Raw genomic sequence first — 26,571 nt, forward strand, 5'->3', positions numbered from 1 at the left:
CCAGGCCCTACCCACGTGTGACCAGGCCCCTACCCACGTGTGACAGCCCCAATCCATGTGTGACCAGCCCCAACCCATGTGTGACCAGGCCCTACCATGTGTGAACCAGGCCCCTACCCATGGTGAAGACCTGGCCCACGTCCTCGGAGTCATTGGCAAAGGCCCGGAAGTAGTGAATGGCCAGAATGCTGTAGAAGACCAGGCTGTTGTTGCCAATGTCTGCGTCCAGGGCCAGCACCTGGATCAACTCCGAGCCCATCTTGGCGTCAGTGGCCACTCCTGCAGGAATGGGCGGTGGTGTAAGTGGTAGGGCAGGGCCCCCCCACCCCGGCACCCAGGCTCCCGTCCTGCACCTGCAGTGTACTCGGCCTTCGTGAAGCGCGGGGGCTGGTCGTTGATGTCCTCTAGCACCACGCGCACCTCCTGCAGGGTGAGGTCCGTGACCAGGTCCAGGTCCGGTGCGGGTCCCCGGGGAGGTGTCCAGCTGCGATTGCTCGAGGCCTTGACGATGAAGGAGAAGACAGCTTCGCGCTCCCGATCCAGGTCCTTTAGCACCAGCAGACGCCCGTCAGGCTGAAGATGGAAATTCTTCTCTTCGTTCCCAGCTGAAGGTGGGACATGGCACAGGGTGAGGGGCAGGGCACACGGGCCATCTCCAGCCCCGGGGCAGGCAGGGCGCTAGTCCCGTCGGCCCCACCTGCGATGAAGTAGTACACGATGGCGTTGGAGCCCTCGTCTGCGTCCACGGCGCCGGTCACGTTGCCCACGAGGGTGCCACGCGGTGAGTGCTCGGGCACTGTCAGCAGCTGGTACTGGGGGCTGCCTTTCTGCAGGGAGAGGGGAGTGTCCTCACAGGGGCAAGGCAAGGCCCGGGCTCCCAGCTCCTGCCACAGGCCCAAGGCAGGACTTTCGTGGGTGCTGAGGGAGCTTTTGTCCACACCTTATGGGGTGAGGAGAGGGCTATAACCTCAAGGGGGCAACGGCTGGGCCTGGGAGACCTCAGCTCTGCCCTGATGTCACCCAGTGGCATCCTCTATGAGGGCAGGGCTGTGCTTGGCACGTTCTCTGGTCTCCCAATACCTCAGTGGATGTTTGGACCAGGGGTCACTGTCTCATGCACATGAGTCTCCAGGGAACATCTCATCCCAGATGCACACAGGGAAAAGCGCCAAGTCAGAGCCCGAGTCCAAGGAGGGGCTCAGCCCAACTCAGGGAAGCAGAGCCGACTTTCCGGCTTCCCGTGTACAGTGTGGCACTAAGGAGGGGTCAGCTCCAGGAGTCCGGCATTTTGCTCCGTTTTGGCAGCTGGGTAGTGATTTGAAATAGTAGTGGCTCAATAAGTATTTGTTCTATTCAGTGTATGCAGGTTTCTGGGTGCAACCACACATGCATATGGTGAAGGGTGCAGAAGGGAGGACATGCACATGTGTGCCTGCAGGCAGGGAGTCCCTGTGTGGGCGTGACGGGTGCGGGGCATGGGTGAGAGCTCACTGGAGGCCTCAGGAAGAGGGGCTCGTTGTCATCGATGTCATCCAGGGCCACCTGCATGGGCTGCATGGTCTCATAAGGCACTGGCTGGCCCAGGTCGCTGGCCACCAGGATGAGCTAGAGGTGGGAGGACACAGTCAGAAGAGGAGCCACAGGGCCCCAGAAGGGCACTCCCGGGGGCCAGACCACCCTCTTGAAGACATTCTAGGTGAGAAGGTGGTGGCCCTGCACCCAGAGGAAAGCCCCTCCCCGGCCCCGCCCCTTGAGCTGGCCCCGCCCTTACGCTGTACACCGCCTGCTTCTCACGGTCCAGGCGCTGCGCGGTCTGGATGAGGCCGCTGATGGGGTCAATGGTGAAGTACTCCCAGTCCCGGTTGCCCGTGGTCTTCAGGAAGCTGTAGCGCACGGCCCCGTTGAGGCCCTCGTCCTGGTCTGTGGCGTAGACCTCGTACACGTTGGAGCGCAGCGGGATCTCCTGTGGAGGGCAGGGGCGGGAGGCTGCTGGGGCATCTGGGAGAATCCCAGCTCCCAGCCCCCCCTGGAGCTCTCATTCTTTCTCGTCCTGCAGCAGCATGTCCTTGCCACCTTTCCGCATCCTTAGGAAATGGCTGCCTGTTGGCTGGACTCTACTGGAGTCTGAGCATCTGCTAGAACATCCCCTCACCCCACCCCTAGCCAAGGCCACTGCCCTTTGATGGTTCAGCCTGGGACCCTCCACGCTCCAAACTCTCTTGGGGTGACCGCCTGTCCAGCGGCTACCCGCATCCCTCCGACTCCATTGCGTGCAAAGGTTTAGAAGAGGCCACAGCCATCCTCTGTTCCGGGTCTGTCTTGCTCTCTGTTACCCCAATCACAGGAGCTCTAGGTATCCCCAAACACCATCCATTTAATGGGGTACCTGAAAATGGGGGGCAGGTAGGTAGGGTGACACGGTGGATGCAGACTGGACACCTGGGTTCTAGTCTGTTATAATACCATGTGACCCAAACATGCCACTAAACCTCTCTGAGCCCCAGTCTCCCATATCCCTTGAATTAAGTCTAAGATATCAAAAAGCGTAACTGATGTCATACACTGACCCAGGCATGATAAAGCTGCATGGCACACAAGCAAAAGAACAAGTTTCTTTGCTTTTAGTTGAAAAATTACCGGCTCAGCATGGTTTCAGTGTGTATCTCATTGACCATGACTATCGGACACTCTGAACGGCAGTTGCAGTTCATTAATAGAAAGTGGATGACAAACAGATAATTTCTTAAGAGATGTTGGTTGTTTGGGAGACATGAATCTTTCAAAATACAAAGCCCTTGAAGGGAAAAAGTTAGTAAATGGGGCCTTTGGTATGAAAAAGAACTAGATTATTATAAATGTATACCCTGCCTCATTCCACAAAGAGGATTTAAGGCAGTTTACCAGAAAGGATCTATACTAATAAAAGGGTAATATGCTAATTAGACCAGACATCTTCCAGACGACCTTCCAGACAAAGCCACGGTGGCAGGGCCGAGGCAGAGGCAGTTAGGGGGGATTAGGCTGGCAGGTATGTGTCCGGTTAGGAGCTAGTGGTCCCGGATTGCGAGAGGGATGTCCAACTGCTGGTTCGGCCTAAACCGGCAGTAGACATGCCCCAAGGGGTCCCAGATTGGAGAGGGTGCAGGCCAGGCTGAGGAACCCCCCCTTCCCCCCGTGCACGAATTTCGTGCACCGGGCCTCTAGTAAATTATAAGAGTGAACACATTTTTTAAAAATCAGGGTAGACAAAAGAAATGGTTGACAGGAAAATGGGAACTGAGGGATGGGAAGCAAGGTGTGTGTGCTAAGACCCTGCAGGGCCACTCAAGGTAGGCTGAACGCTCTGAGCTCCCTTAGTGGACAAAGCAAAGAGGACCGACCACTCAATCATCACAACAGACTCAAGTTGCAGCAAGTCACAACATAAAAGCACAGTGTGTCCTAGAGCTCTGCCCTGCAGAACTTTGTTTTGCGGGACCTCCAAGAGGAGACACAGTGACAGCAAGAACTCGGTGCTGACAATATGAGATGCAGAGACTTGCGGACGTTTGGGGAGCAAACAGCAAGTGGGAGGTACCCTGATTGTACCACCAAGAGGCATTGTGGGCTGGGTGCTGAGAGGAAGGCAGGAAAGGGTAGGAGACAGAGAAAGACTTCCCTATCTTTACAAGGCAATTTAGAGCGAGGAATGAAAGAATTGGGGAGTTTCCGGAAGCTCAGCCACTTCCCCTGGCTTCTTGTTTTGATGCTCATCCTCAGCTCCCAGGCTGTCTCCACTTGGTGTCAGCAGGAACAACAGACACTTGGAAGGGGCCTGGATGTTTATCTCCAGACCAGGGTGGGGGAGTGGGTTTCTGGGGACTGTTCTGGGCAGACATCTAATAGCTGGAGATGATTGGTCCCATGTTGCAGAGGGAAAACAAACTCAGAGACGTCACTTGCTCAAGGTAGTTTGGCTGGTAAGCGATAGAGTTAGACTTGAACCCAAGACCTTTTGCGGACACAGCCCATATTGCTAACCATTGTTCAGCACTGCCCTGGGCAGCACTGAAGAAGTCTGTTCCCTCCTCTGGCCTCAGTTTCCCCACCTTCACAATGGGGCCCGCCCTTTCGCTCCCGGGCACGACTGCGGGATGAAGTGGGCTGGATATGGGGAGGGGCCTGCTGTAGGCAGGAGGCCTGGGAGACACGTACCTCTTTGATGTGGATGATGGTGCCGTTGGGGGGGCGCACAAAGACTGGGCGGTTGTCATTGACGTCGATGACCTCCACCAGGAGCATGGTCGTGCCCCAGAGCGGGGGCTCGCCGCCGTCGGTGGCCACCACGGTCAGGTTGAACCTCTCGTAGGAATGCAGTGGCCGCTTTGTGGTCACCAGGCCTGAGTCCATGTCCACGTGGAAGGCCTCTGGCAGGGGGTGGCAGAGAGCAGGCATGTCTCTGGCTGAGACCTCCTTCCATGGCAGCCTGCCACTCCCCCCCTCCCCACCCCTCTCTGATGGCATCACAGGTAAGGAGCCGGCTACGTACCCTCACCAGGGCCCTCAAGGGAGTACGTCACTTCCCCGTTGGAGCCCTCATCCTGGTCGGTGGCCATCATGGTGATGACCGAGGTGCCCGCTGGTTCATTCTCATAAACGCTCGTGCTGAACTGCGGCTTGGAGAACTGTGGCCGGCAGTCATTGACGTCTAGCACCTGAATCACCACCTGGGGTGGGGTGGGGGGTGAGGGGGAGGTTGAGGTCAAAGGTCGGGGGCATATTGGGAGCTACTTCAGGTGACCCAGTCACAGAGGAGTAAGCGGAGGTGGACAGTGCCCACTCTTGCAGTGTGACCTCAAACCATTTATTTGAACCCTGAGCCTCAATGTCCTTAGTTGTACTTTGGGGACAATATATCTTCCCTCTCAGGGGTTGTGAGGCTCCCGGTGACAGTGCGTTCCAGGCTGTGATGGTGGGCAGTGCCCGGCCTGAGGAAACGCTCAGCAGCTGGTACTGTGAGGAGCAGGTACTCTGTGTCTGGGCCCTGAGGCAGGAAGCCCTCCTGCCCCCACCTCCTCTGCCCTTTGCTCCTTCCCTCAGTGCCCACACCTCGCACTCTAATCTCGGGACCGTAACGCTGGATGCGAGTCCTCCACCCCCGAAGGCTCCCTCTTGGCTGGGATTGTATCTGGCCTGGGACTTGGCTCTCTCTGCTGACCCCACCGTCCAGGGTGGGTCCCACGGACACAGCAGGCCAGGAGACCCTCCCTTCCCCTCTTCCCCCCGACTCACCACAGCCCTTGGAGGGAGGCAACCTGCGTTTTCTGACTCCTAGTCCTGTGCTCCTCCCTACACAGCACGTGGCTATGTGACCAGGGGCAGGATCCGATGTCGTGAGTGCTCCCAGCCCCTCCCCCATCTGCTAAGAAAACTTGCCCACCAGCTCCTCACCCAGGGGAGATTTTTGGATGGTTAGTTAGGTTATTGTGGGGAGAGCTGAATGCAGAAGGACATGACTGGACGAGGCAGAAAGAAGGGGGAGAAAGAAAGAGAAAGCAAAGCCTCACGGAGTAGGATTTGGGGTAGGAATGGGGTAGAGCTTAGAAGGTGAGCCACTGGCCTCAGAGCACCTGTGTGGACGCTGGACCTGGGGTTGTGAATCTGGTTCCTTGTTAATGTTCTTTAGAAAACACAAATAAAGGAAACTGCTTTATAATTATGCTTGGTGGCCAGACTGCGTTTCCCTCCATGGGACACACGGGCACTCTGTGAGCCCCGGCTTTATCTGGGTTACACCCAGGCATGTCCCTCTGCCTCAGCAGAGGTTTGGCACAAGAGATTTCTGCCAGAGTCCCCGTCTCCCTCAGCCACAGCCACTGTGACCCACCCGGCTAGGCTCTTGCCTTCTCCTTCCTGCCACCACGTCTCTGAGGGGAACAGGTGGCTCTTCAGTCGTCAAGCTCTAAAGGCTCTTCTTGCTGCCGCCACAGCCCCAGTCCCGGAGTCGCTGGCCTAGCGTGGCACCCCTCACCTGCACCGAATTTTCTCGACGGTTGCTGGCTACATCCCCAGGGTTGTCTTTGGCCAAGGCAGTCAGGATATAGTGGTCCTTCTTCTCCCGGTCCAGGGAGGACAGCACATAGATGTCGCCCTAGGAGGAGGAGGAGGGTGGAATCAGGGCCTTCATCCGTTCAGCAGATATTTACTGAGCATCACTGTGTGCCAGACCTGCTGTGGGCTCTGGAGATACGGCGCTGAGCAGAAGAGACAACAGCCCTGCCCCTATGGAGCTCTCATTCTAGCCCTCACTTCCCAATCCACCTGGAGAGGGACAACAGCCCAGGCTGGAGCGCGCTACCTGGCCAGGTATATGGTCGTGTGCCATAGATATTCACTGTTCATAGTGCCAGGCCAGGAGCGTGTCTGATTGCTCACACCAAGCAGGAAGGACAGAACCCTGCTGAGAGGGCAGAATGAGGGGATGTGGGCAGGAGTGGGGGCAGTGGGGAGGGGATCCAGGTCCAGCCCAGCAACTGGGGAGGGCCCTGCTGACCAAACACCCCTCGGCCACAGGGCTCTTTCTGTGCTGAAATAGCAGCCCATTTGCAGACATCTGAAACCATCACCCCTCCTTTCTCTTGAGTTTCTGCTCTCCCACAGTCAGACTCGTGGGAGCGTGGGGGAGGTACTGGGAACAGGGCCACATATACACCAGTAGGAGGCGCTCAAACACTGTGCTCACTGTCTGCAGGGCTGCCTATGCCTCTCTTTGGACAGTTTCAAAAAGTGGTCACATGGACTCGAATCAAGTTTGCTGGTCTGCTGGGGACACAGAGCAGAAGTTTTTGTCCCACAAAGGGCTAGTTCCCAAAGATTTTGGCCACTTCCTCCACGCCTGCTGGGACAGAAAGGCCTCAGTCTACATGTCTGGGACTCTGAGAACAGGGCTGACTGAGCTAAAAACCTTGGAGATTACAGATCTCCAGGTGGCAGGACCCAGACACAGGGGGAAACCGCAATACTTTTGGTGGCTTCTCAGCCTGTGACCCTGGGCCCATTGCACTCCCCACTCCCAAACCCACGCCCTCCAGTGCCCGCTTACCGTGGTGGGGTTGATGGCAAACTTGCCCTCTCCATCCACAAGGCTGTACTCAATGACGGCAAAGTTGCCTGAGTCGGCATCAGAAGCACTGACCGTCAGGATGACTGTGCCTACGGGCACATCCTCATAGACGGCTTCCTGGAGCCCGATGGGCAGGGGGAGAGAGCAGCCAACGTTAGTTCTCCAGTCCATGCCCTGCGCTAGGAACTCATTGATATAGACAACCCAGGGCATCAAGCTGCTGATGGGGCCGTCACTACCGTGAGGCTTAGAGGCTGGTCGGGTGGTAGCGAAAGATGACCAAAGGCCCCAAGGCATGGGCACAGGTCCAAGACCCACCAGGCCTGGCCACCCACCTGGTAGGAAGGCTGGTCAAATATGGGGTTGTTGTCATTGATGTCCACAATCTCCAGGTAGACAGGGATCTCGGCTGCCCGGGGTGGGGACCCATTGTCTGAAGCCCTCACAGTAAAGTTGAGCCAGTGCACTTCCTCATAGTCCACCGTCCGGTTGGCAATGACCTTCCCTAAGACACAGAGGCACACCCAGCGCCATTTTGGCCATTCCTCACTTACAAAGCTCTCCACAGTATGAAGAGAAGGATCTAGAGCTCTGAGGGGCAGGTGTGGTCCCTTGAAGGAGGAGGACGGTCAGTCAGCCCTGCCCAGTGGCAGGTCAGAGGGCTGAGAGCAACTGGCATCAGCCGTTCTCTTTCCTGGAGGGGCGGGAAAGCTTTTCACATGTCAAATAGATGGACATCAACATGCCCAGGGCCTCCTCTGAGATACTCCCTCTTGGCCTTCTTCCTAAGTGATACTAACATAGTCATCCCTCCACAACCTCAGGTTTCAATCCGCTGTTGGCTGAATCTGTGGATATGAAGCTGTGTATATGGATGGAAGGCTGACTGTGGGACTTGAGCATCCATACATTTTGGTACCCCTGGGGAAGTCCTGGAACCGATGCCCCTTTGATACCAAGGGACAGCTGTAGTGAAAGCTTGGGTGGTAGAGAGAGAGGGTGGTGGAATATTCCAGGTTTCCAGCAGATCTTAAAGGGGCCTTCCATCCCAACCTAGGACAAAGCATTTTGTCCTTTCCTCTAGTCTGGGCATCTGGCAGGAACATTTGCCATATTGGCTCTGGCCCAGCCCATTGAGGGGCCATGGTGGGGCCACAACTGGAGGGTGAGAAGTGGGCCATGGTCCCTCTGGGAGGGTAACAGGCACACCTGTCCCCCAGCCCTACCTGCCGAGGAGTCTTCCAGTTGAACGTAGCCTGGGGGCATCAGGTCCAGCAGGCTGTAGGTGATCAGCCCATTGAGGCCCTTGTCGGGGTCCACAGCTGAGACAGCGATGAGCGTGGTGCCCGGGGTGGCCCCCTCCAGGACCTTCTCTGTGTAGTAGGTGATCCCAAAGGGCTTGAACCGGGGTGTGTTGTCATTGACATCCAGGATGTTGACTGTCAGCTTGGCTGGGGTGAAGGCAGGGGGTGAGGGTGCCGTGAGGGACACCAATATGGCTGAGCCTTCCTAAGCCTCAGCTTTGCCTGGAGAGGATGGCAGCACCTCACAGCCCTCCTGGGAGCCCTGTAGCCTGACCCACGCTGGAGTGGTGGGTCGTGACCCTTGGCCCTGGTCTGGTCTCATTCTTCCATAAGGAAAGGAGCTGGGGTTCTACCACCCGCTGAGTCACCTTGGTGGAGCCCCCGGCCTACTGTGCCTCAGTGTCCTAACCTGTCCCATGAGGCCCTTCCATGATTCAGCCTTCTGCTTCCTGAGTCATGACCTCTCTAGGACCAGCCCTTTGTCCTCTGAGTGTGGGACATGTAGGTGAGCACGTCTGCCCTTCCTTCCTGAAAACTTGGTCCTCTGGGCAATAAAGATAAGCAGACATGCAGACATGCCTCTAGCAGCCCCTTCCAGCTCATGCCTCAGGCTCAGGCACGATGGCCTGTGCCGGCCTGCAGAAGGCAGCAACTGTTCCCCTCTCTTCTCTGTCATGGTGGCCGTGCACCCCAATATGGTATCTGTGGCTTCCATCACCTTCCCTTGTGCTTTCCTTCCTAGGACCCTGTGGCTTCCTATCAGATCTGGGGTTCCTGTCTCACATCCTCGTTACCAGTTCTGATAACGAATTCCGACCTAAGTCTCTAACCATCCTTTTCTCAGTTCCCATCCAGCCTCCACCAAGCCTCCTTCTCACTCTGAGCCTTAGGTTTCATGAATCCCCCAATTCTTGGCTTCTGGATCCCCTACTGCTGAGCTCTGCCTAACATCGGGGACACACGGCCATCCTGGGCCTCACTGTAGCTGCCACCTTTCACATCCCTCTGGGTCCTGCTGCTTCCTTCCTGGGGCCAAGCCTTTGCTGTTCCCAGCCTGCCCCTCCTGCCCAGATCAGCTCCGAATAACGAATGGGAGGTGCCTGTGGGGAACCTTACCATTTGGCACGCTGACAGAGCGCTCTGGTAGGTCGCTGGCATTGTCAATCACCGAGAGAGTGACCTCATAGGTGGCAACCAGCTCCCGGTTCAGGGGAGACTTCACCAAAACAGACCCTGTAGACCAGATCAGGTCAGGTTCAGCCTGAGGGAAACCCCCTAAAATCTGTGCCTCCTAGGGGGTACTCCTGGCCAACCCACTCAACCCCAACCGAGGGCAATGGTCCCCAATGGACCTTGTTCTTGCTGATCTCATCTTTGGCTGGGATGAGGCCACAGCCCCCTGCAAGGTAGGGCACATCACTCATTGCTTTCTAGATGGCGAACTTGGGCAAATTATTTAACCTCTCTGCACCCCTGTTTCCTCATTTGTAAAATCAGGATAATTACAGTACCTACCACATTTGGATGGTTATAACAATGAAAGGAGTAAAGGGCTTAGAACAGTGCCTGGCACATAGAGAATGACATGTAATTGCTTGTTTAAAAATGCTTTGTATTCCACAACAATGTGCATATACTGAACACTGCTATACATTTAAAGATGGTTAAGATGGTGAATTTTGTTACGTGTATTTTATTTCTATTTAAAGAATGCTTGTTTTCTACAGAGATCAAGTATAACAAAAGTTCAAGGCCGCTAAACTGCTGAGGGGGTGCTCTGGAGGGGACAGCAATGGGACAGCCTGGACAGTCAGGACTACTCCTTTGCCTCCATTAAGTAGGGAGTGACTTGGACCAATGGTGGAAAGGAGCGCAGCCCTACGTTAGAACCAGCGAGGAGTTTTCTTTTCTCCTTCCCAATGCCGCTCAGAGCCCTGCCCACTCCCAACCACTGGACAGATCTAGTTGAGCTGATGCAGGGGCTGCTCTATTGGGCCCTCTCTGCTCCCTGCCTTTTGGAGGATCTGGTGCTCCTCTTCCCATCCGCCTCATCCAGGGTGGAACCTCCTCTCCCCCTTTCCAGCTCCCTCTCAGGCCCTGAGGTCTCTGGGATTCCCTTCCCCTTTGGCAGGTCCCCCTGCTGGGCTTCTGTCCTCCTCGGTTTCCAGCCAAGGGGAGGTCACTTACCCTGGGCCGCTGCCTCCTCCTCCTCCTCTTCCTACTCTCGCTCCCCGTCCCAGGCTGGGGAGCGAGGATGGGGAGAGGATGGCTGCATTCAGTCTGCAAAGGCTGGGCCACGGCCTTGGCCTGGCCCCACAGGATGGGAAGGGTGGTGGGGGTGCGGTGGGTATGGAGGAAGGCAATGGGGTGAAGCAGAGAAGAGATGAGGTGGGAAGTGACAGAGAAACAGAGCTCAAACCTGTGGGCCTGCCAGCCGTGAGGAAGAGAGAAGAGGGTTAACATCAGTTAGTTCAGGTGCAGAGGGGATGGAGCGGAGCAGGGCATGGGGGGCGATGGGGCTCAGAGCTGACCAGGGTGGGAAGTTTGGGAGGGAGGTGGTGAGGGAGGTTGTGAGGCAGAGGGGAAGGGAGCCAGGGAAGGAAGAGGGAGCCCATTTGGTAGGAGAGGAAGGGGGAAGGAAGGCGAGCAAGGTAGGTGGGGAGAGCATGAGGAAGAGGGGCAGAGAAGACACTGGAAAGAAAAATAGAGAGAAGAGAGTCAGTCAGAAGGAAGGAGGACAGGAGAGAGAAAAGCGGTAGAGGCTTCAGTACTGTATGTACAGTGTAAAGTTGGGCAGGGGTATGGAGCAGCTCTCCATGGTCCTGAACAACCACTGCAAAGTGGAGGGGTGGGGTCTGCTAACTGGGACATGGCTTAACCTATGTGACTTCTCCTAGTGCTCTTGGTTTTCCTCACTTCTTTCTTCCTCTAGGCCTCTGGTGCAGACTGAGCTAATCGTACTCTGGCTCATTGCACACTATTGTCATTGGCACTGCTCTTGTTTTATGCATGTATCTATTCCCTTTTATTTCAATACTCCTCACCCCCTCCCTTCTCCTCTAGGGCAATCATTGTAATGTATTCAAAATCATGTGGGTTTAATTTTTTTGCGTATGTGTGTGTCTCTCTCTCTGTGTCTTATATTTATGCAAATAGGATTGTGGTGTATATATATCCCACCCTATTTCTTACTCTTTTCAGTAAGTACTTATTTTTCAGGTTCACCCATGTTGCTTTGTGTGAGTCTAGTCTGTTGCTTCTGACTGATGCCTGGCATCCATGATGGGCACCCACAATGATTTAGTCTCCAATCTCCCAAGGATGGGTGCCCATGTGGCCTCCAACATTGCAGTGAACATCCTCAGATAGTCCCATTATTGACCTGAGAGTTTCCCTGAGAAGTTCTACCTGGAGCAGAATTGCTGGGCCATGAGGTGTGAGTTAAATTGTGTTCAATTGTGGAATGGGTCTAAGTTCCCATAATAGTGTTTGTGGGATCAGATAGGCCCACATAATCACCAATACTCAATATTGTCCAGCATCTAATATCTGCTAATCACATTTGGAAACTGATATCTCACTGCTGTTTTACTATGCATTTCTCTAAACAACATTTTTTAGCATTTAGTGTTAGTCATGTCAGTTTTTCTGTCACTCCCTGGGCCTTTCAGGAAGTACACGTGGCAGGTCCCATGTTCCTCCTTAACTCCTAGAGGAGCAAAAAAACTGAATTGGGAAAAATGGTAAAACCATCAAAATTATAATAAACTGCATAAATCATAAAAGATAGGCCATATTTCTTTTTGTTTTGTGATGGTCTAAGAAAGTCATTAAAGATATACATATGTGTGTGTGTGTGTGTGTGTGTGTGTGTATGTAAATATATATGATTTAAATGGCCAATATACATATAAAGGAAGTATTCAACTAACTAGTTATTAAAGAAATGCAAGGTACAATTTTCCTAGAAAATTACAAACCTAAACACTTTATAATATTTAATGCTGGCAAGAGGTGGTGAGAGGGGCACTCTCATACAACACTGACGGGAACTGGTCAAGGGAGAAGGAAGAAGAGGGAGAGGAAAGGAACAAAGGGAGAGACAGAAAAGAGAGGGAAGGATGTGCTGTCAATAGGGAGAGCAGAGAGGAGACAGAGGAGCAGCTGAGGGAAAGGGAGGTGGGGGGGGGAGAGAGAGAGAGTGAGAGAGAGAGAGAGAGAGAGAGAGAGAGAGAGGGGGGGGGAGGAGAGAGAGAGAGAGAGAAAGAAAGCAGAGAGCAGAGACTGGGGCAGGGAGTCCGGAGCAGGGGTGAATGGGGAGCAGGCCCTTGTACCTGTGTTGATATTCACAGCAAAGGCGTCCTCCTGGTCAGGCACCAGGCGGTCCGTGTCGTCCTTGGCCACAATGCTGACGATGTGGTACTCCAGCTTTGGGTTGAGGTCACGGTCGATGGCCGTGACATTGGCAATGACGGTGCCTGGCTCGGCTGACTCCAGCACGCTCACGGTCTGGATGGGGTTGAGGAACTCGGGGCGGCAGTCGTTAATGTCATCGATAAGGATGGTGATGATGGCCGTGCCAGAGAGAGGAACGGTGCCCCGGTCAGAGGCCACCACGGTCAGCCTGTAGGACTCCTGCTCCTCCCTGTCAATGGTGACATTGCCCACGCGGATGACCCCCGTGGCCGGGTGGATGAGGAAGCGGTCCTGAGCCCCCGCTTCTATTCGGTAGACCAGCTCCCCGTTGAGGCCACTGTCCTCATCTGTGGCTGTGACCTGAAGGACAGAGAATCCTGGGGGAAAGTGGGGAGGAGCTGAGCACAGTGGCTTCTCCTAAAAACATCACAATAACATGCATTTGTTGGCAGTTCACAGGGGACCCTCTCACCACAGCCTGGCAGCATGTATCTTTTATAGACTTTCCATGTTTGCAATTTTGTAGGAAAACAGTACCTTATTTCATTTTACATTCTTTATTTATGAGCTTGAACATTTTTAATAATTTAATGATCAGTTGTATCTTCTGCAAATTGTATGTTTTTGTCTTCTGCCTATTTTTCTATCAATTTATACAAATTATGTAATTATGATAACTTGGGACAAATATCTTTTTTCAGTCTGTTGTTTGCCTTTCCAGTATTGGTTATAATTATTTGAAGTAAAGAAGTGTAAATGTATAAACACCAAAATTTAGTATTTTTCCCTTTTTAAGTTCTGTTTCTTATATGCTTAGAAGTTTCTTATCCTGAGGTCAGATAAATATTCACCTAAAGCTTTTCTTTTACTTTTTATTGTGGTCTACTTTTAAATTTTTTCTTTAGAATGTCTTTGGACTTCACTTTGGTGTTTTATATAGGGTAAGAATCTACACTAAACATTAATAGATGTTTTGCACACTAATTAGTTTTCACTAATGTTTCATTGTATCACATTAATATTATTCTTCAATTTACTGGTATCTGTTTCAGGGCTACTTTTTCCCAGATTGTTTAGCTCATATCATATGGTTTCAAATACTACAGTTCTATAATATGCTTTAATATCAGGGAAGGCAAATCTGGTTTTATTATACTTTTTTCCCCCCAAAATGTTCTCATTCTTCCAGATGACTTTCAGAATAAAATTTACCCCCAAGATCTTATTTGATTTTGATGGGCATCTCATTAATTCTATTTTGACTTTAAAATAGTCTTTTTAACCAGGAACACTTCTCAATAATAATCTCATTTTGCAGACCAGACACTGTGGATCAGACACAGGAAGGGAGGGGGGGCCTGGATCTCCTGACTCCCTCTCCAGGGCTCTCTCCACCCACCCTGCTGCCTGTCCTCCTCCCGCTGGGAGTGGATTCTGTTCCAACCTCTGAGGCTCCAATCCCCACGGACCACCCACAGCTCCTGCCTGGGGCCGGCCTGCTCCCTGCACCTGCTCACCTGGGGGGCAGTTCTCCAGCAGGTGGACGGTGAGGGCAGCAGGGCTGAAGGTGGGCCAGTTGTCATTGTCATCCAGGATGGTAACGATCAGGTCAGCTGTGCCGTTGAGCAGCCCAATGTCCTCAGCCAGCAGCAGCAGCTCCAAGACGGGAGGTGAGAAGGCCTCCCGGTCAATGACCACACCCGACCTCACTGTCACCACGCCTGACGCCCAGGGCCACCAGCCAGGGAGACGCAGAGGAAAGGGGTGCAGGGGGAAAGAGGGCAAGAGCCATCCAGGAGGGTCGTGGGAAGACCAGCACAATGTGGGAAGAGATAAAAGAGGAGCAGAGAAAGCAACAAATGACTTTCTTCCCCAAAGGCTCAACGACCAAAGCTTAGGGAGGTTCCCTCGGCGCCAATCTCCTGGGACTGTCCCCTCCCCAGGTGCCCTCGGCAGGTCTCAGAGTCCTGCCTGAGATGGGTGACCCGAGGCGAGGGATTGACCTGCTCGGCTGAGAGAGGCGCTAGTATGTCCCTCCTTGGTGTCACCTTCCCCCAACTGGTCTACTGTCTAGGACCAGACTGATGTGACGTGGTCTCTGGCGACCTTTGGGGTGCTTTGGGGACAGAGCTTTGGCTGCTTCTGGCTGACTAGGGGCCTGCCTCTGGCTGGGCACAGGGAGATGGAGCAGTGGGTTGGGGGCTCTCTGTCTAGGCTGAGAGTTTATGTATTAGCAGGTCCCTTGTGTTGTCCCCAGGCCTCCACCGGGGTCATCTCACCTGGCCCCAGGTGCCCTAACCCAGCTCAGCAGGGGAAGCCCTAGACCCAGCCCCGGCCCCCTCCTGCTCAGCTGGGAGAGGTGGGCAGGCGCGAGTGCTGGGTGTGCAGAGGCCTCACCCGTACTGTTGTCGATGTCAAAGAGGCCGCTCTGGGCACCCAGCAGCTGGTAGGTCACCACGGCATAGACGTCCAGGTCCGCATCCAGGGCCAGGATGGGCCCGTTGAGCACCGTGAGGGGGGTCCCTGGACCAGGGGGAGAGGGGTCACTGCAGGGCCAACCCGGCCCCCCACCCCGCCCCCGCCCCTTCCCGGTGAGCCATGGCTGACAATGGATGAGAGGGAGGTGAGGTGGACGGGGTGGGGAGGCCCTGGGCCGGCTGCGGCAGCCTTGGCAGACTGACGCAGATGCCTGGGAGCGGCCTCAAAGCCCTGCTGGGGAGAAAACACAACAGTGGTGAGCAAGCGCCTCAGGGCCCCCACGGAGCACGCCTGCCTTCCCAGCAGCCTTTGAGGCTGGCTACTCCGAGGGAGGGTCTGGGGGCTCCCTGACATCCTCTCCCTGTGCATGGGCCCTATCGAGGTATGCATACTCCTCCCAGTCTGTCCACGTGTGTCCACAGTGCTTTATACAGGTGTCTGACCATACGTGACTGGAAATGCATGTGTGTGTGCAGGGCTCTGTTCACATGGCCACGGGGGCACTGCAGGCCTGGGCGCCCTGGCTGTGTGCCTGCCTGCCTCTGCAGGGGGGCACATCCGCACACGGAGTGCACTGTATAGGCACCCACATGCCTATGTGTGTCTGTGCATGTGTGTAAGCCCACATATATGCTTGACGTGAACATGTATTAGCACATGTATGAGCATATTCACAGGCAGGACTAAGAAACAAGTTCACGTAGGGGGGCACCCAGCCAGAGACAGGGAGCTTCTCAGTTCATCTTTTTCTGACTTGGCATCCGAGCTTGGGGGCTGGAGGAAGAGGGAGAGGACCTCCTGGGGGACAGGAAGAAGGAGATTCTGTTGCTCTGAAGGGAGGTGAGACTGCTCAGTGCCTGTGTGTGGGGAAGAGCTCTGCTGGCCTACACAGGCCCTGATTACAGATGCTCCGGAAGCTTCCAGAAGCCTCCAAAATGCTTGGTGCTCCTGGGGTGGACGAGCAGGGAGGATGGGCTTGCTCCCATCCTGGGTGGTCCTCACACCTCACTGTCCCTCTTGAGGAGCATTGGGGCTGCTCTCAGACCACTTTGAGGACCAATGGTCACTTCCAACTACACCTGTGGCCTCTTTGGTGGCCCCTGAGAGAACTGGCAGCCCGGGGCCCACCAGCCCTTTGGAGCTGCTTCCCTCCCTCCCGTCCACACCTTTGGCACCCGCCGGCTCTGTGGTGAGGCTGCCACCCCAGCCAGGCCTCAGCTGGGCCCACCTCTGGTAGGAGGTGGATCCACAGGCCTCTGGGACCAGGTGGTGCCTGGCAGCAGCAGGAGTTCCCGGGTGGGCCCAGCACCTACCGGCAGGAGAGTTCTCCATCACCTCTGCCTGGTAGGTGCTCTCCGTGAAGAGGGGGTGGTTGTCATTCTCGTCCGCAAGGAAGATCAGCAGCAAGTCAAAATCCTGTGGGAGGCATGATGGGGGCAGGCTGTAGGCACGTCCTAGCAAAGTGCTCCGAAGGCCGAGAGATGTGAGGTCAGGGCACAAGGTGGGGAATAAAAAAGCCCATCCTGGGGGTCTAGAGACCTGGGTTCAAGTTCCTGCTGTGCTAGCAGCTCTTTGCACAGCCTTAAGCAAATCATTTCCCCTCGCTGGGCCTCAGTTTTCCAATCTGGCAAATGGGATCTTAACTCCTTCACAGAGGCGCTGTGACGTTCACAGCAGGAGGGGTGAGTACGGCATTTAATCAGGTCCATCTCTTGGCAAGAAAGACTGCAGGCAGCAAGATGAGTGGTGGCTTTCAGACCTCCTAGGCCAGCCTGATGCCCTATCAGAGTTCACCCACACTCGCACCAGGGCTGCACTTCACGTTTTTAAAAAACCAGTCATAGTTCTGATCTCTCGGAACCTCCACTGCGGAAGCAAGGAAACCAAGGCCCAGAGGTGACTGAACTGCACGGCAATTAGCAGCAGAGGGGGGACCAGCCCCCAAGCCTCCTGACTCCCACCACTCAATGCCGCTGCTTCCCAGCGTGGCCCAGGCCCTCCACAGCGCAGGCAGAGGCGGGGAGTGAGAGCAGGAGAGGAAAGAAGGGGAGAGGAAGTGGGAGAAGGAGAGAGAGGAGCACAGAAAGAGAGAGGCCAGTGACTTACAAGTCTCCTCGGCCTATACAGATGGGGAAACTGAGGCCCAGAAAGGGTAGTGTCTTGGCTGAACCATGCAACTAGTCAGAAGCAGAGCTGGGCTAAGCCAGACCCAATGGCTCTTGGTCAAGGTCGTGCCCCAAGGTAGTGTCTTGGCTGAACCTACCCCCAAAGGGACCGTTTGCTTGCAACACCCACCTCCTCTTAGTTCAGAGAAACCATTTCTTTGGCTTTTGAGGGAAAAGCCACCCTTTCAGGGGAAATGCAACCTTGCCAGCACCCCAGAGCCGTGTCTGTGCGTGCACGCAGGCCACATGCACACACAACGGTGGTGTGTGCCCAAGTGTCAGTGGTTTGAGGGGAGACGATGGCTGAGTTCCCGGAGTGTTTGCCATGTGCCAGGCACCAGGCTGAGCACTTTGCAGATACTGGCTCCTTCGAGTCCTCTCCACAACCTTGGGGGCATCATTTTGCAGAAAAAGAGAAACTGCCTGGCCAAAGTCACACGCCCGCTGACAGGCAGGCCTGGGATTTGAACCCAGCACTTGCTCACTCCAAGGCCTGTGCATCCAACCCCCTGGCCAGGTTGCCTGTGCGTCTCAGGCGCCCGGCTGCTCCCCCCACCTCACCATGCCCTCCAGCCTCACCCTCCTGGCTATGCGCGGGTTCTCCGGGTTGTCCTTCACGGAAATGGTGAGCTTGTACTCTGGGATCCGCTCGCGGTCCAGGGGCCGGTTCACGGTGACGATCCCTGACTGGGAAGGGGAGGGCTGGTGAGTTCAGAAGCGACCTGTTCCCCACTTTGAGCTCTGGCCACAGATGCCCAACTGCTCTGCCTGCGCTTCAAGTGCCTGTGAATTCCCTCCCTAAGTCACCGCAGACATGGTCTCTAAGGCCAAAATGGGCCGGCAGGGTCTCGCCAGGGCAAGAGCGACCCCCCCAGCGCCCAGGTGCTGCTGTCTCAAGGGGAAGGGGCCTCTGAGGACCCTGTGATGCCAGCAGCTGGTAACACTCCAAGATGTCAAATGAGCCAAGTGGTACTGAGGCTCTGGCCCCATATCTGCACATGCTAAGCCTTGGGGGTGACGGGGACCCCAGAGATGGCTCAGCTGGGAATCTCAGGTTCCATGCTTCCCACCGAGACTCTTGAGTCCTAGTGGAGGAAGGAGGCTCGAGGAGGAAATGGAACCAGAAGGAGACCAGACAGCGGTGTAGGAAAGCCTCTAGGGCAGGGTCCCCCTTTTTAGGAAAAACGCTGGGGACCACCCTGGGTCAGTTCCGGCCCTACCGTGGCATTGATGGCGAAGGCCCGCTCCCGGTTGCCTGCAGTGATGTTAAAGGTGAGGAGGGCATTGCACCCGCTGTCAGCGTCGCTGGCCAGGATGTGGGCGACGAAGCTGGAGACGGGGCTGTTCTCACTGATGGTCACGTTCATGGGGAGGTTCAGCAGCACAGGGTCGTTGTCATTGATGTCCAGCACCCGAATCCCCACCAGCATCTGGGGCGCGTCAGGGGAGGAGGAGAGGAAGAAGAGGTTAGGAGAGAGAGAGGGAGAAGGAGGGATGGTGGACATGGTAGCCAAGGAGCAGGCGAGGAGTGAGGCAGGGCAGGAGAGCGAAGGGGTGGTGAGGGAGGAAGGAAGGTGCAGTTGAGGACCATGGAGAAGACAGAGAAGGAGGAAGAAGAAAATGATAATGAACAAGGCAAGGAGATGAAAACGAGGGTAAGAGGGAAGCAGAGAAGGTAGAGGCAGAGGCGAGAAGGTAGAGGCAGAGGCGAGCTGAAAGTGGCAGCGGCAGCGGCAGAGGCCCGCTCACAAGGCGGCCTCCCCAGAGAGCTGCTGGGGGGAGACAACTTGCAGTGGCCATGGCTGCCGGGCCCCAGGTCCAGCCCCCCTGGGCGAGCCCCAAGATCCACTCACAAGTCTGTTAGGGGCCCTGAGAGCACGTGGCCTCTCTGGGCTTGGAGACAGGAGTCTCCATGGAGAGTTCAGGGGGCAGCAAGGTAAAGCCAGTAGAATGGGGGCCCCAGACTCACCGTGGAACTGAGTGGGGGCACCCCCCTGTCTCGGGCACAGATGGTCAGGTTATAGAAGGCAATGGTTTCCCGGTCCAGCTCCACATCCTTCCGGACCCGCAGCACACCCTCCACAGGAGAGATCAAAAACTCCCCTGGGTGCCACCCAGGAGAGGCCAGAGTGAGCCGGGAATGGTCAAGAGTGGCGGAGAGCCCAGGCCTGTCCCGCTTCCTCTAGCAATGCCCCAGCTTCGGATCCTCCTGGGACCTGCCAAGGTCTGGCAAGTTCAGGAGGGAGGGGGACAGATAACTGCTGGGTGCAGGTGGGTCTGGGCCCGCTCAGGCCCTGATGTGCCTGAGAGGCCGGGCCAGTTTCCTTCCTGGCTCATGGGCAGGCCAGGGACTAACTCTGGATAAGATGGTCACATTGAACAAGTGGGCTTCAGTAAGGTTGCAGGATACAAAATCAATAGACAAAAATCTGTTGTGTTTCTATATACTAGTGATGAGCTATCAAAAAGAGAAATTAAGAAAATAATCACCTTTATAATTGCATCAAAAGAATAAAATTACCTATAAGTAAATTTAACCAAGGAGGTGAAAGACCTATACTTGAAAACTATAAGACTTAATGAAAGAAATTGAAGATATAAATAATTGAAAAATATCCTGTGTTCATGGGTGAGAAGTATTTATATTGTTAAAGCATCCATACTACCCAAAGCAATCTACAGATTCAATGCAATCCCTATACAAAATTCCAATGGCATTTTCCACAGAAATAGAATAGACAACACTAAAATTTGTATGGAACCCCAAAAGTAATTCATAGAAAGAACAAAGCTGGAGGCATCATGTTCCCTGATTTCAAACTATATTACAAAGCTATAGTAATCAAAACAGTATGGTTTGGGCATAAAAACAGACATAGATCACAGAACTGAACAGAGAGCCCAGAAATAAACTCACACAGGCATGGCCAATTAATTTATGACAAAGGAATGAGAATATATAATGAAGAAAGAACAATCAATGGTGCTGGGAAAACAGGACAGCCACCTGCACAAGAATGAAATGAAACCACTAGGTTGCACCTTACACGAAAATTAACCCAAAATGGATTAAAGGCTTGAATGTAAGACCTGACACCATAAAACTCCTAGAAGAAAACATAGACAGTAAGCTCCTTGACATTGGTCTTGACAAGGAATTTTTGGATTTGACACCAAAAGCAAAGGCAACAAAAGCAAGAATAAACCATTGGACCACATCAAACTAAAAAGCTTCTGCACAGCAAAGGAAGCCACCACAATGGAAAGGTAACCTACTGGATGAGAGAAAAATCTTTGCAAATCATATATGTGATAAGGGGTTAATACCCCAAATACATAAAGAACTTATTCAACACAAGCACAAACAACAACAAAAACAAAACAGAAAATGAAATGGGAATCCGGAGAAAGGTGATGACGTATCTAAGCTCTCCCAGCAAGTTAACAACAGACCAGGATTCCAACCCAGGGCTCCGGGTCTCAGCTCACTGCATCCCATGGGACTTGGAGTCTTTCCAGACAGTCAGGGCTGAGCCAGGTGGGAGGTGGGGGAGGGAGGGTGAGAGCAGGGAGTGGGTACAGGAAAAGAGCAGAGGGGCAGGTGGGAGCCCAGCTGAATAGACGAAAGGGGAGGGACAGTGAGTCCGAGAGGTGGGGAGAGCGTGAGGAAGAGGGGTTATCTGTGTGAACTCCTCCAGGAACCGGTGACAGGGAGGGTTACTTCCTTCACTTTCCCTTTGGTACCTGGGCAGAGTGGGGCACTGACTGCTCAGGAACACGCAGCACAGGAGGGCACAGCAAGGACAGAGGCCCAGGCTCTCCCACAGTTTCCTCTGCCTGCCCCTTCTCATCCTCCCTCACCATTCCCTGCCCCCAGCTCCTATTGCTCTGATGTAAAAAACAGCCTCTTCAAGGCTCACCTGCAGCTGGGATTTCCCGCCAGCTCTTCTGCTCCCAGCAGCCTTTTAGACTGCGTGCAGCAGGATTTCCTGAGCCCGATACTCCACGGTCTCCAAGAACTGAGGATTCCCTTCTAGGGGTTTCCGGGCCCTGTCTCAGCCCCTGCCCATGTGTAAGCAGATGGCCCCCTCCCTCTCTCCAAAGCCAGCCACCCCTTGAAAGAAGGGAAGGAAGAGGTTCTGAAGGCTCAGGGGGGCAGGCCTGAGGCTCTGGGAGCTGGGCCCAGGCTAGATTCCTAATAAGTCAGCTCATTGCGGGAAGTAAATAGGCTAAAGACCCCTCGACAGTAAATCCTCCTCCTTATCCCCGGGGCCTGAACTCCCTGCCGCTCCCTCCTTCCGGAGTTGGAGGTTAAAAGCAGAGACTCACCACCTGGTCATACACAGATCTGCATCCTGATTTCATTCCTGTGCTCTTGGCTATGTTACCGAGTCCTGCCTTGATGTTCTCATCTGAGAAATGGGCTAATGAAGAGATGCCACCACAGGTTGTTCTGCTGCTGGACAAGTCTGTTCCACGTGTGTGCTAGATCCATGGCAGCCCTGGGTACCACTAGGGGCATTCTGAAAGGCAGCCTAGGCATAATGCTCAAGGAACTGGGGGCTTTGGCGGAGGATGGAGATGTAAGAAATGGGTCCCAGGAGTGGGTCTGACCAGAAGGGTTAGCTGAGAAGGTTGGGGTTGGCAGGAGAGGCTCAACTAGGCGTGGCCTATTCCCCAGCTGTTTTCCTCCTCACGCCTCAGGGGGGCTTGCACCAGCCTGTCATCCCCATGTCTGTCCCCCACTGACAGGAGCTCCCTCCAGGCTCAGGCTGCAATGGGGGAAAAGTGACTTTGGGCTGTGTAGCCTGGAGCATGTCCCTTCACCCTTGGTGTGTCCCTACACCCGCTCTCCCAGAAAACAGCTCTGATTTATAGTGTTTGTCAATTTTTCCAGTTACCAACATGGTGTCACTAAACCCGGAGGGGAGGCGGGAAGAGATGTGGGGAAAGGCTAGCATGACCTCGTGAGCACACCCTTAGCTCATCGCTTATCTCTTCTGACACGGGGCAGCGCTCGGTGAGCCTGAGGTTATCGCTGGGCTCTGAATGTCTGCTCTTCCTTCCTGGGGGGAGGGAGCCAGGCTGCTCAGACCAGGGAAGTCCCTGCCTCTCTCCCTCTGCCCGGGACCCGCCTCTCAGGCTTCTGGGACACGCAGGAGACCCCAACTTCCGAAGGCTGACCCTGGTCACATGCGGACTTTGCTCATGACACCAAGGGCCTATGGCATGGATCAGGACACAGTTTTCTGGGGCACAGGTATGCCCTGCACCCCAAAGCTGGGTGCAGAAGGCCTTATTGGGAGGGGGCTCAGCTGCCCACCCAACACCCCCCTCTCAACTGGGCTTTGGCATCCTCCTGACCAGGAGCAGGACCCCCATGAAATTATAAAACCTCTGTGTCTGTGAAAACGGCAGAGGAAGACCCTTGCTCAGTCCCTGGCCAGAGAGGAGACTTTTGGGAGATGAAAGGTGGCAGGCATGTCAGAACTGTGACCCACGGGCTCTGGACAACAGGGGCCCCAGGTCTGGTCTAATAGAGTGAGTTTGTTTCTTTGCCTCTTTTTTTAATTCTCACCCAAGGATTTTCATGGATTTTCAGAGAGAGTAGGAGAAGGGAGGGAGGGAGTGTGTGTGTGTGTGTGTGTGTGTGTGTGTGTGTGAGTGAGATAGAGAGAGATAGAGAGAGAGAGAGAGAGAGAGAGAGAGAGAGAGAGACATTGATTGGTTGCCTCCTACACATGCCCCAATAGGGGCTGGGGATTGAACCTGCAACCCAGGTATGTGCCCTTGACCAGAAATTGAACCCGTGACCCTCTGGTCTGAGGGCGGATGCTCTAACCACTGAGCATGCCAGCCAGGGCTCTTTGCCTGTTAATTGCAAATTCGCCCCAGGTTCTTAGTTCTAGCCTTGGACCTCTCCTCTGTTGGCTTCCTCAGTGTTCTCTCATCTGGTGGCTTTAAATATCTCTGTGCTGGCAACTCCCAAATACCTCTCTCCAGCCCAGACCTCTCTCCTGAACTGGCTTGTACATCCACCCTACCCGACACCTCAGCCTCACCTCACCTTTCCCCCTACACCTGCTCCTGCCTCAGTCTTCCCATCTGTTCATGGCAATACCCTCTCTCCAGTTGCTCAGGCCGAAACCTTGGTGTCATCCTTGACTTTTCCTCACATCCAATGTCGAATCAGTGAGCAGTTCCTGTTGGCTTCACCTTTGAAATATATCAGAGCCGACCACCTAGACCAGTGATGGCGAACCTATGACACGCGAACTCATTTTTTTGGTTGATTTTTCTTTGTTAAATGGCATTTAAATATATAAAATAAATATCAAAAATATAAGTCTTTGTTTTACTATGGTTGCAAATATCGAAAAATTTCTATATGTGACACGGCACCAGAGTTAAGTTAGGGTTTTTCAAAATGCTGACACACCGAGCTCAAAAGGTTCGCCATCACTGGTCTAGACAGTGCCACCACCACTCTGGTCCTGGCTACATCATCCCTTCTGAGCACAGGAACCACAGTAGTCCTGTCAAAATCTAAGTCAGCCCTAGCCGGCTTGGCTCAGTGGATAGAGCATCAGCCTACGGACTGAAGGGTCCCAGGTTTGATTCTGGTCGAGGGCACATGCCTGGTTGCGGGCTGGATCCCCAGTAGGGGGCTTGCAGGAGACAGCCAATTGATGATTCTCACTCATCATTGATGTTTCTATCTCTCTCTCTCTGAAATCAATAAAAAATATATTTAAAAAAATCTAAGTCAAACCGTGTCCCTCCTCGGCTCAAAGTCCTCCCATGGTCCCCACATCACTCAGATCAAGTTTTAATAATAGCCCGCAGGGCCTAACAACATCTGGACCCATCAGCTCTCTGACCTCATCTCTTCCTACTTGCCCCCCTGATGGACTTCATGTCAGCCACATGGTTTTTTTTGCTTGCTGCCAGGCATGTTCCCACCTCAGGGCCTTTGCAATCGCTGTTCCCTCTGCCTGGGATGCTCTTCCCTAGGCGTCCACATGACCCACTCCTCCCTTCCTTCAGGTCTTTGCTCAAATGCCACCTCTTGGACAGGTCTTCCTGGAAACCCCATCTGACCCTGCAGCCCTCCCCCTGGCGCTCCCCATCTCCTGGCTTTATATCACCCCAGCACTAAGTCATCTGCTTCATCAGTTATGCTCATGGCCTGTGGCCTCCACCTGGAAAACATGTCCTACAGGGGCAGGGCTTTGCATCTGTTTCGTCCTTTCTGTATCCTCAGCACCTGCAATATGACTGGCATATGGTATGTGCTCAGTAACTATCAAACGATCAATTAAAAATCTGGATGTTTTACAAAGATTTAAATTTCCAATTTTTTTCAAGTTTTCTTTTAAAAATGGGAAGGCCTGATACCCAGGCTGTAGAAATGGGAAAACATGATAAAAATAAAACAGACAAAAAAAAAAAAAAAGGAAGGAAGACATGGCTACAATTGGCAGGAGCTGAGCGGCGGCTGTCACAGGGCCCCCCTCCTACTCCCCATTGTCTTGCCTAGACCCCTTTTCTCATATATGTCTCCTGCATAAGCCTAGAAGGCCTTAGGGTTTGGGATTCCTAGTCTACAGAAATGAGTGAAAACCACCTTGAGAAAACTCTCTCTGGCCATAAACTCTGTTCTTCAGCGGAGGAGACCAGCCACGGTTGCTGTGAAGGCCATGGCTGGGTGACGATGAGACGTGCAGAGAAATCCCAGGGCTGAGTGTGTGCATTTGGGGGTGTGGGGGAGGATGGCTGTCCTTCCTCTACCTGAGCCTATTCTCTGGGTTTGACACAGGCGCATTTTCTGTTTGATTCTCCAAGAGTCTGTGACGCTCCAAGGCTACTAGCCTCTGTTCCCAGATTTCTGCATGTTCTCACCATATCCATGTGAGATCATTTTCATCATCTCCTGGATGGGGAAACTGAGGCCCAGAGAAGGCAAGATCACACAGTGGTGGGGCTCACTTTGCTCCTGAGTGGGGGGTCACCAGGCCCTCAGGTTGTGCTGCCCCCACCGCCCAGCTCAGGCCCCACTCACCCAGGGGGTCTCCATCCACGATGCTGTACTCCACCTGACCGTTGGGGCCCGAGTCCCGGTCATGGGCCAGGAAGGTCCACACTCTCGGCCCCGGCTGGCCCTCGGTGACATCAAACGGCCCCTCATAGTCTCGGGGGAAGGTGGGCACGTTGTCGTTGATGTCATTCACGTTCACAAGCACCTGCGATGGGGACACGTTTAGCCAGGCCGCACCTCAGCCCGCCCTGTGCTGGGTGCGGATTCCTCATCTGGAAACTGGACCCAATAATCCTGCCTCAGGGGGCGGATGCGAGCCTCAGACGAGATGTGGACGTGGGAGCCTTTGTAAGCTGTGCACGGTTGAGTCATTGTCATTGTAGAAGCCTTTTTTTGGGCATACTCATATTTTGATAATGATGCTCTGAATTTCTACTTATTGCTACACCACGGCCATTTTACATGGTCTCATTTGCTCCCACACACTGCAATCGCTTTTATTTTCCGATCTCACAGAGAAGGAAAGTGAAGCTCAGGTTGGTTAAGTGACTTGCCCAGAGCCACACAGCTAAGAAATGCAAAATCGGGGATATGAATCCTGCTGGTCTGACCAGAGCTTGTGTTCTCCCCATGAAGGGGAGGAAGGCAGGTATCAGCATGTATCTGATAGAGGCAACCACTCAGAGAGGTTCATTCACTTCCTCAAAGTCACACAGCAAGTTTGGGTGAGCTGCCGAGACCAGGACAGGGCTCTTGGATTTAGGTGCTTTTCCTGGATACTCTTTCCCTACCCCTCTTCCCATCTGAGCTTTCTGGGCTCCATTTCCCCTCACCCCCAAGTTGGGGCTGCGTCCTACCGTGGTGGTGGAGGTGAGGCGGCGGGACAAGATGGGGCACTGGTCCGTGGCTGTGACGATCAGGGTGTAGCGGCCATGGCAGATCTCATAGTCCAGCTCCTTGGCAGCACGGATGACACCCTGGGGGATACATAGAGGGAACGAGGGTGGAGCGATGGGTAGTGAGTCTAGGCCCCCCTGGGGACCAGCTCCTTCATGGGGTACTCTGTGA

At 54.1% G+C, this 26,571-nt stretch overlaps 1 protein-coding gene across 1 annotated transcript in view; it reads right to left on the reverse strand.

Moving 5' to 3' along the window:
• The window catches only part of CDH23 (cadherin related 23), a 33,994-nt gene that overhangs the window by 6,826 nt on the left and 597 nt on the right, over nucleotides 1–26,571 (reverse strand). Inside the window, exons 3-23 of the mRNA XM_023755140.1 lie at nucleotides 26,361–26,480; nucleotides 25,528–25,708; nucleotides 19,435–19,568; nucleotides 18,686–18,895; nucleotides 18,045–18,152; nucleotides 16,614–16,716; nucleotides 15,220–15,345; nucleotides 14,340–14,543; nucleotides 12,741–13,199; nucleotides 9,523–9,639; nucleotides 8,329–8,553; nucleotides 7,438–7,607; nucleotides 7,082–7,219; nucleotides 6,011–6,130; nucleotides 4,529–4,706; nucleotides 4,195–4,406; nucleotides 1,772–1,963; nucleotides 1,492–1,605; nucleotides 698–827; nucleotides 354–605; nucleotides 118–279 (exon numbers count right to left, since the gene is read on the reverse strand). Coding sequence (XP_023610908.1) covers nucleotides 118–279; nucleotides 354–605; nucleotides 698–827; nucleotides 1,492–1,605; nucleotides 1,772–1,963; nucleotides 4,195–4,406; nucleotides 4,529–4,706; nucleotides 6,011–6,130; nucleotides 7,082–7,219; nucleotides 7,438–7,607; nucleotides 8,329–8,553; nucleotides 9,523–9,639; nucleotides 12,741–13,199; nucleotides 14,340–14,543; nucleotides 15,220–15,345; nucleotides 16,614–16,716; nucleotides 18,045–18,152; nucleotides 18,686–18,895; nucleotides 19,435–19,568; nucleotides 25,528–25,708; nucleotides 26,361–26,480 — 3,655 coding nt within the window. The remainder of the gene's footprint in view (nucleotides 1–117; nucleotides 280–353; nucleotides 606–697; nucleotides 828–1,491; nucleotides 1,606–1,771; nucleotides 1,964–4,194; nucleotides 4,407–4,528; nucleotides 4,707–6,010; nucleotides 6,131–7,081; nucleotides 7,220–7,437; nucleotides 7,608–8,328; nucleotides 8,554–9,522; nucleotides 9,640–12,740; nucleotides 13,200–14,339; nucleotides 14,544–15,219; nucleotides 15,346–16,613; nucleotides 16,717–18,044; nucleotides 18,153–18,685; nucleotides 18,896–19,434; nucleotides 19,569–25,527; nucleotides 25,709–26,360; nucleotides 26,481–26,571) is intronic.

This window comes from Myotis lucifugus, unplaced genomic scaffold (genome assembly GCF_000147115.1).
Source record: "Myotis lucifugus unplaced genomic scaffold, Myoluc2.0 scaffold_69, whole genome shotgun sequence".
Lineage (NCBI taxonomy): Eukaryota > Metazoa > Chordata > Mammalia > Chiroptera > Vespertilionidae > Myotis > Myotis lucifugus.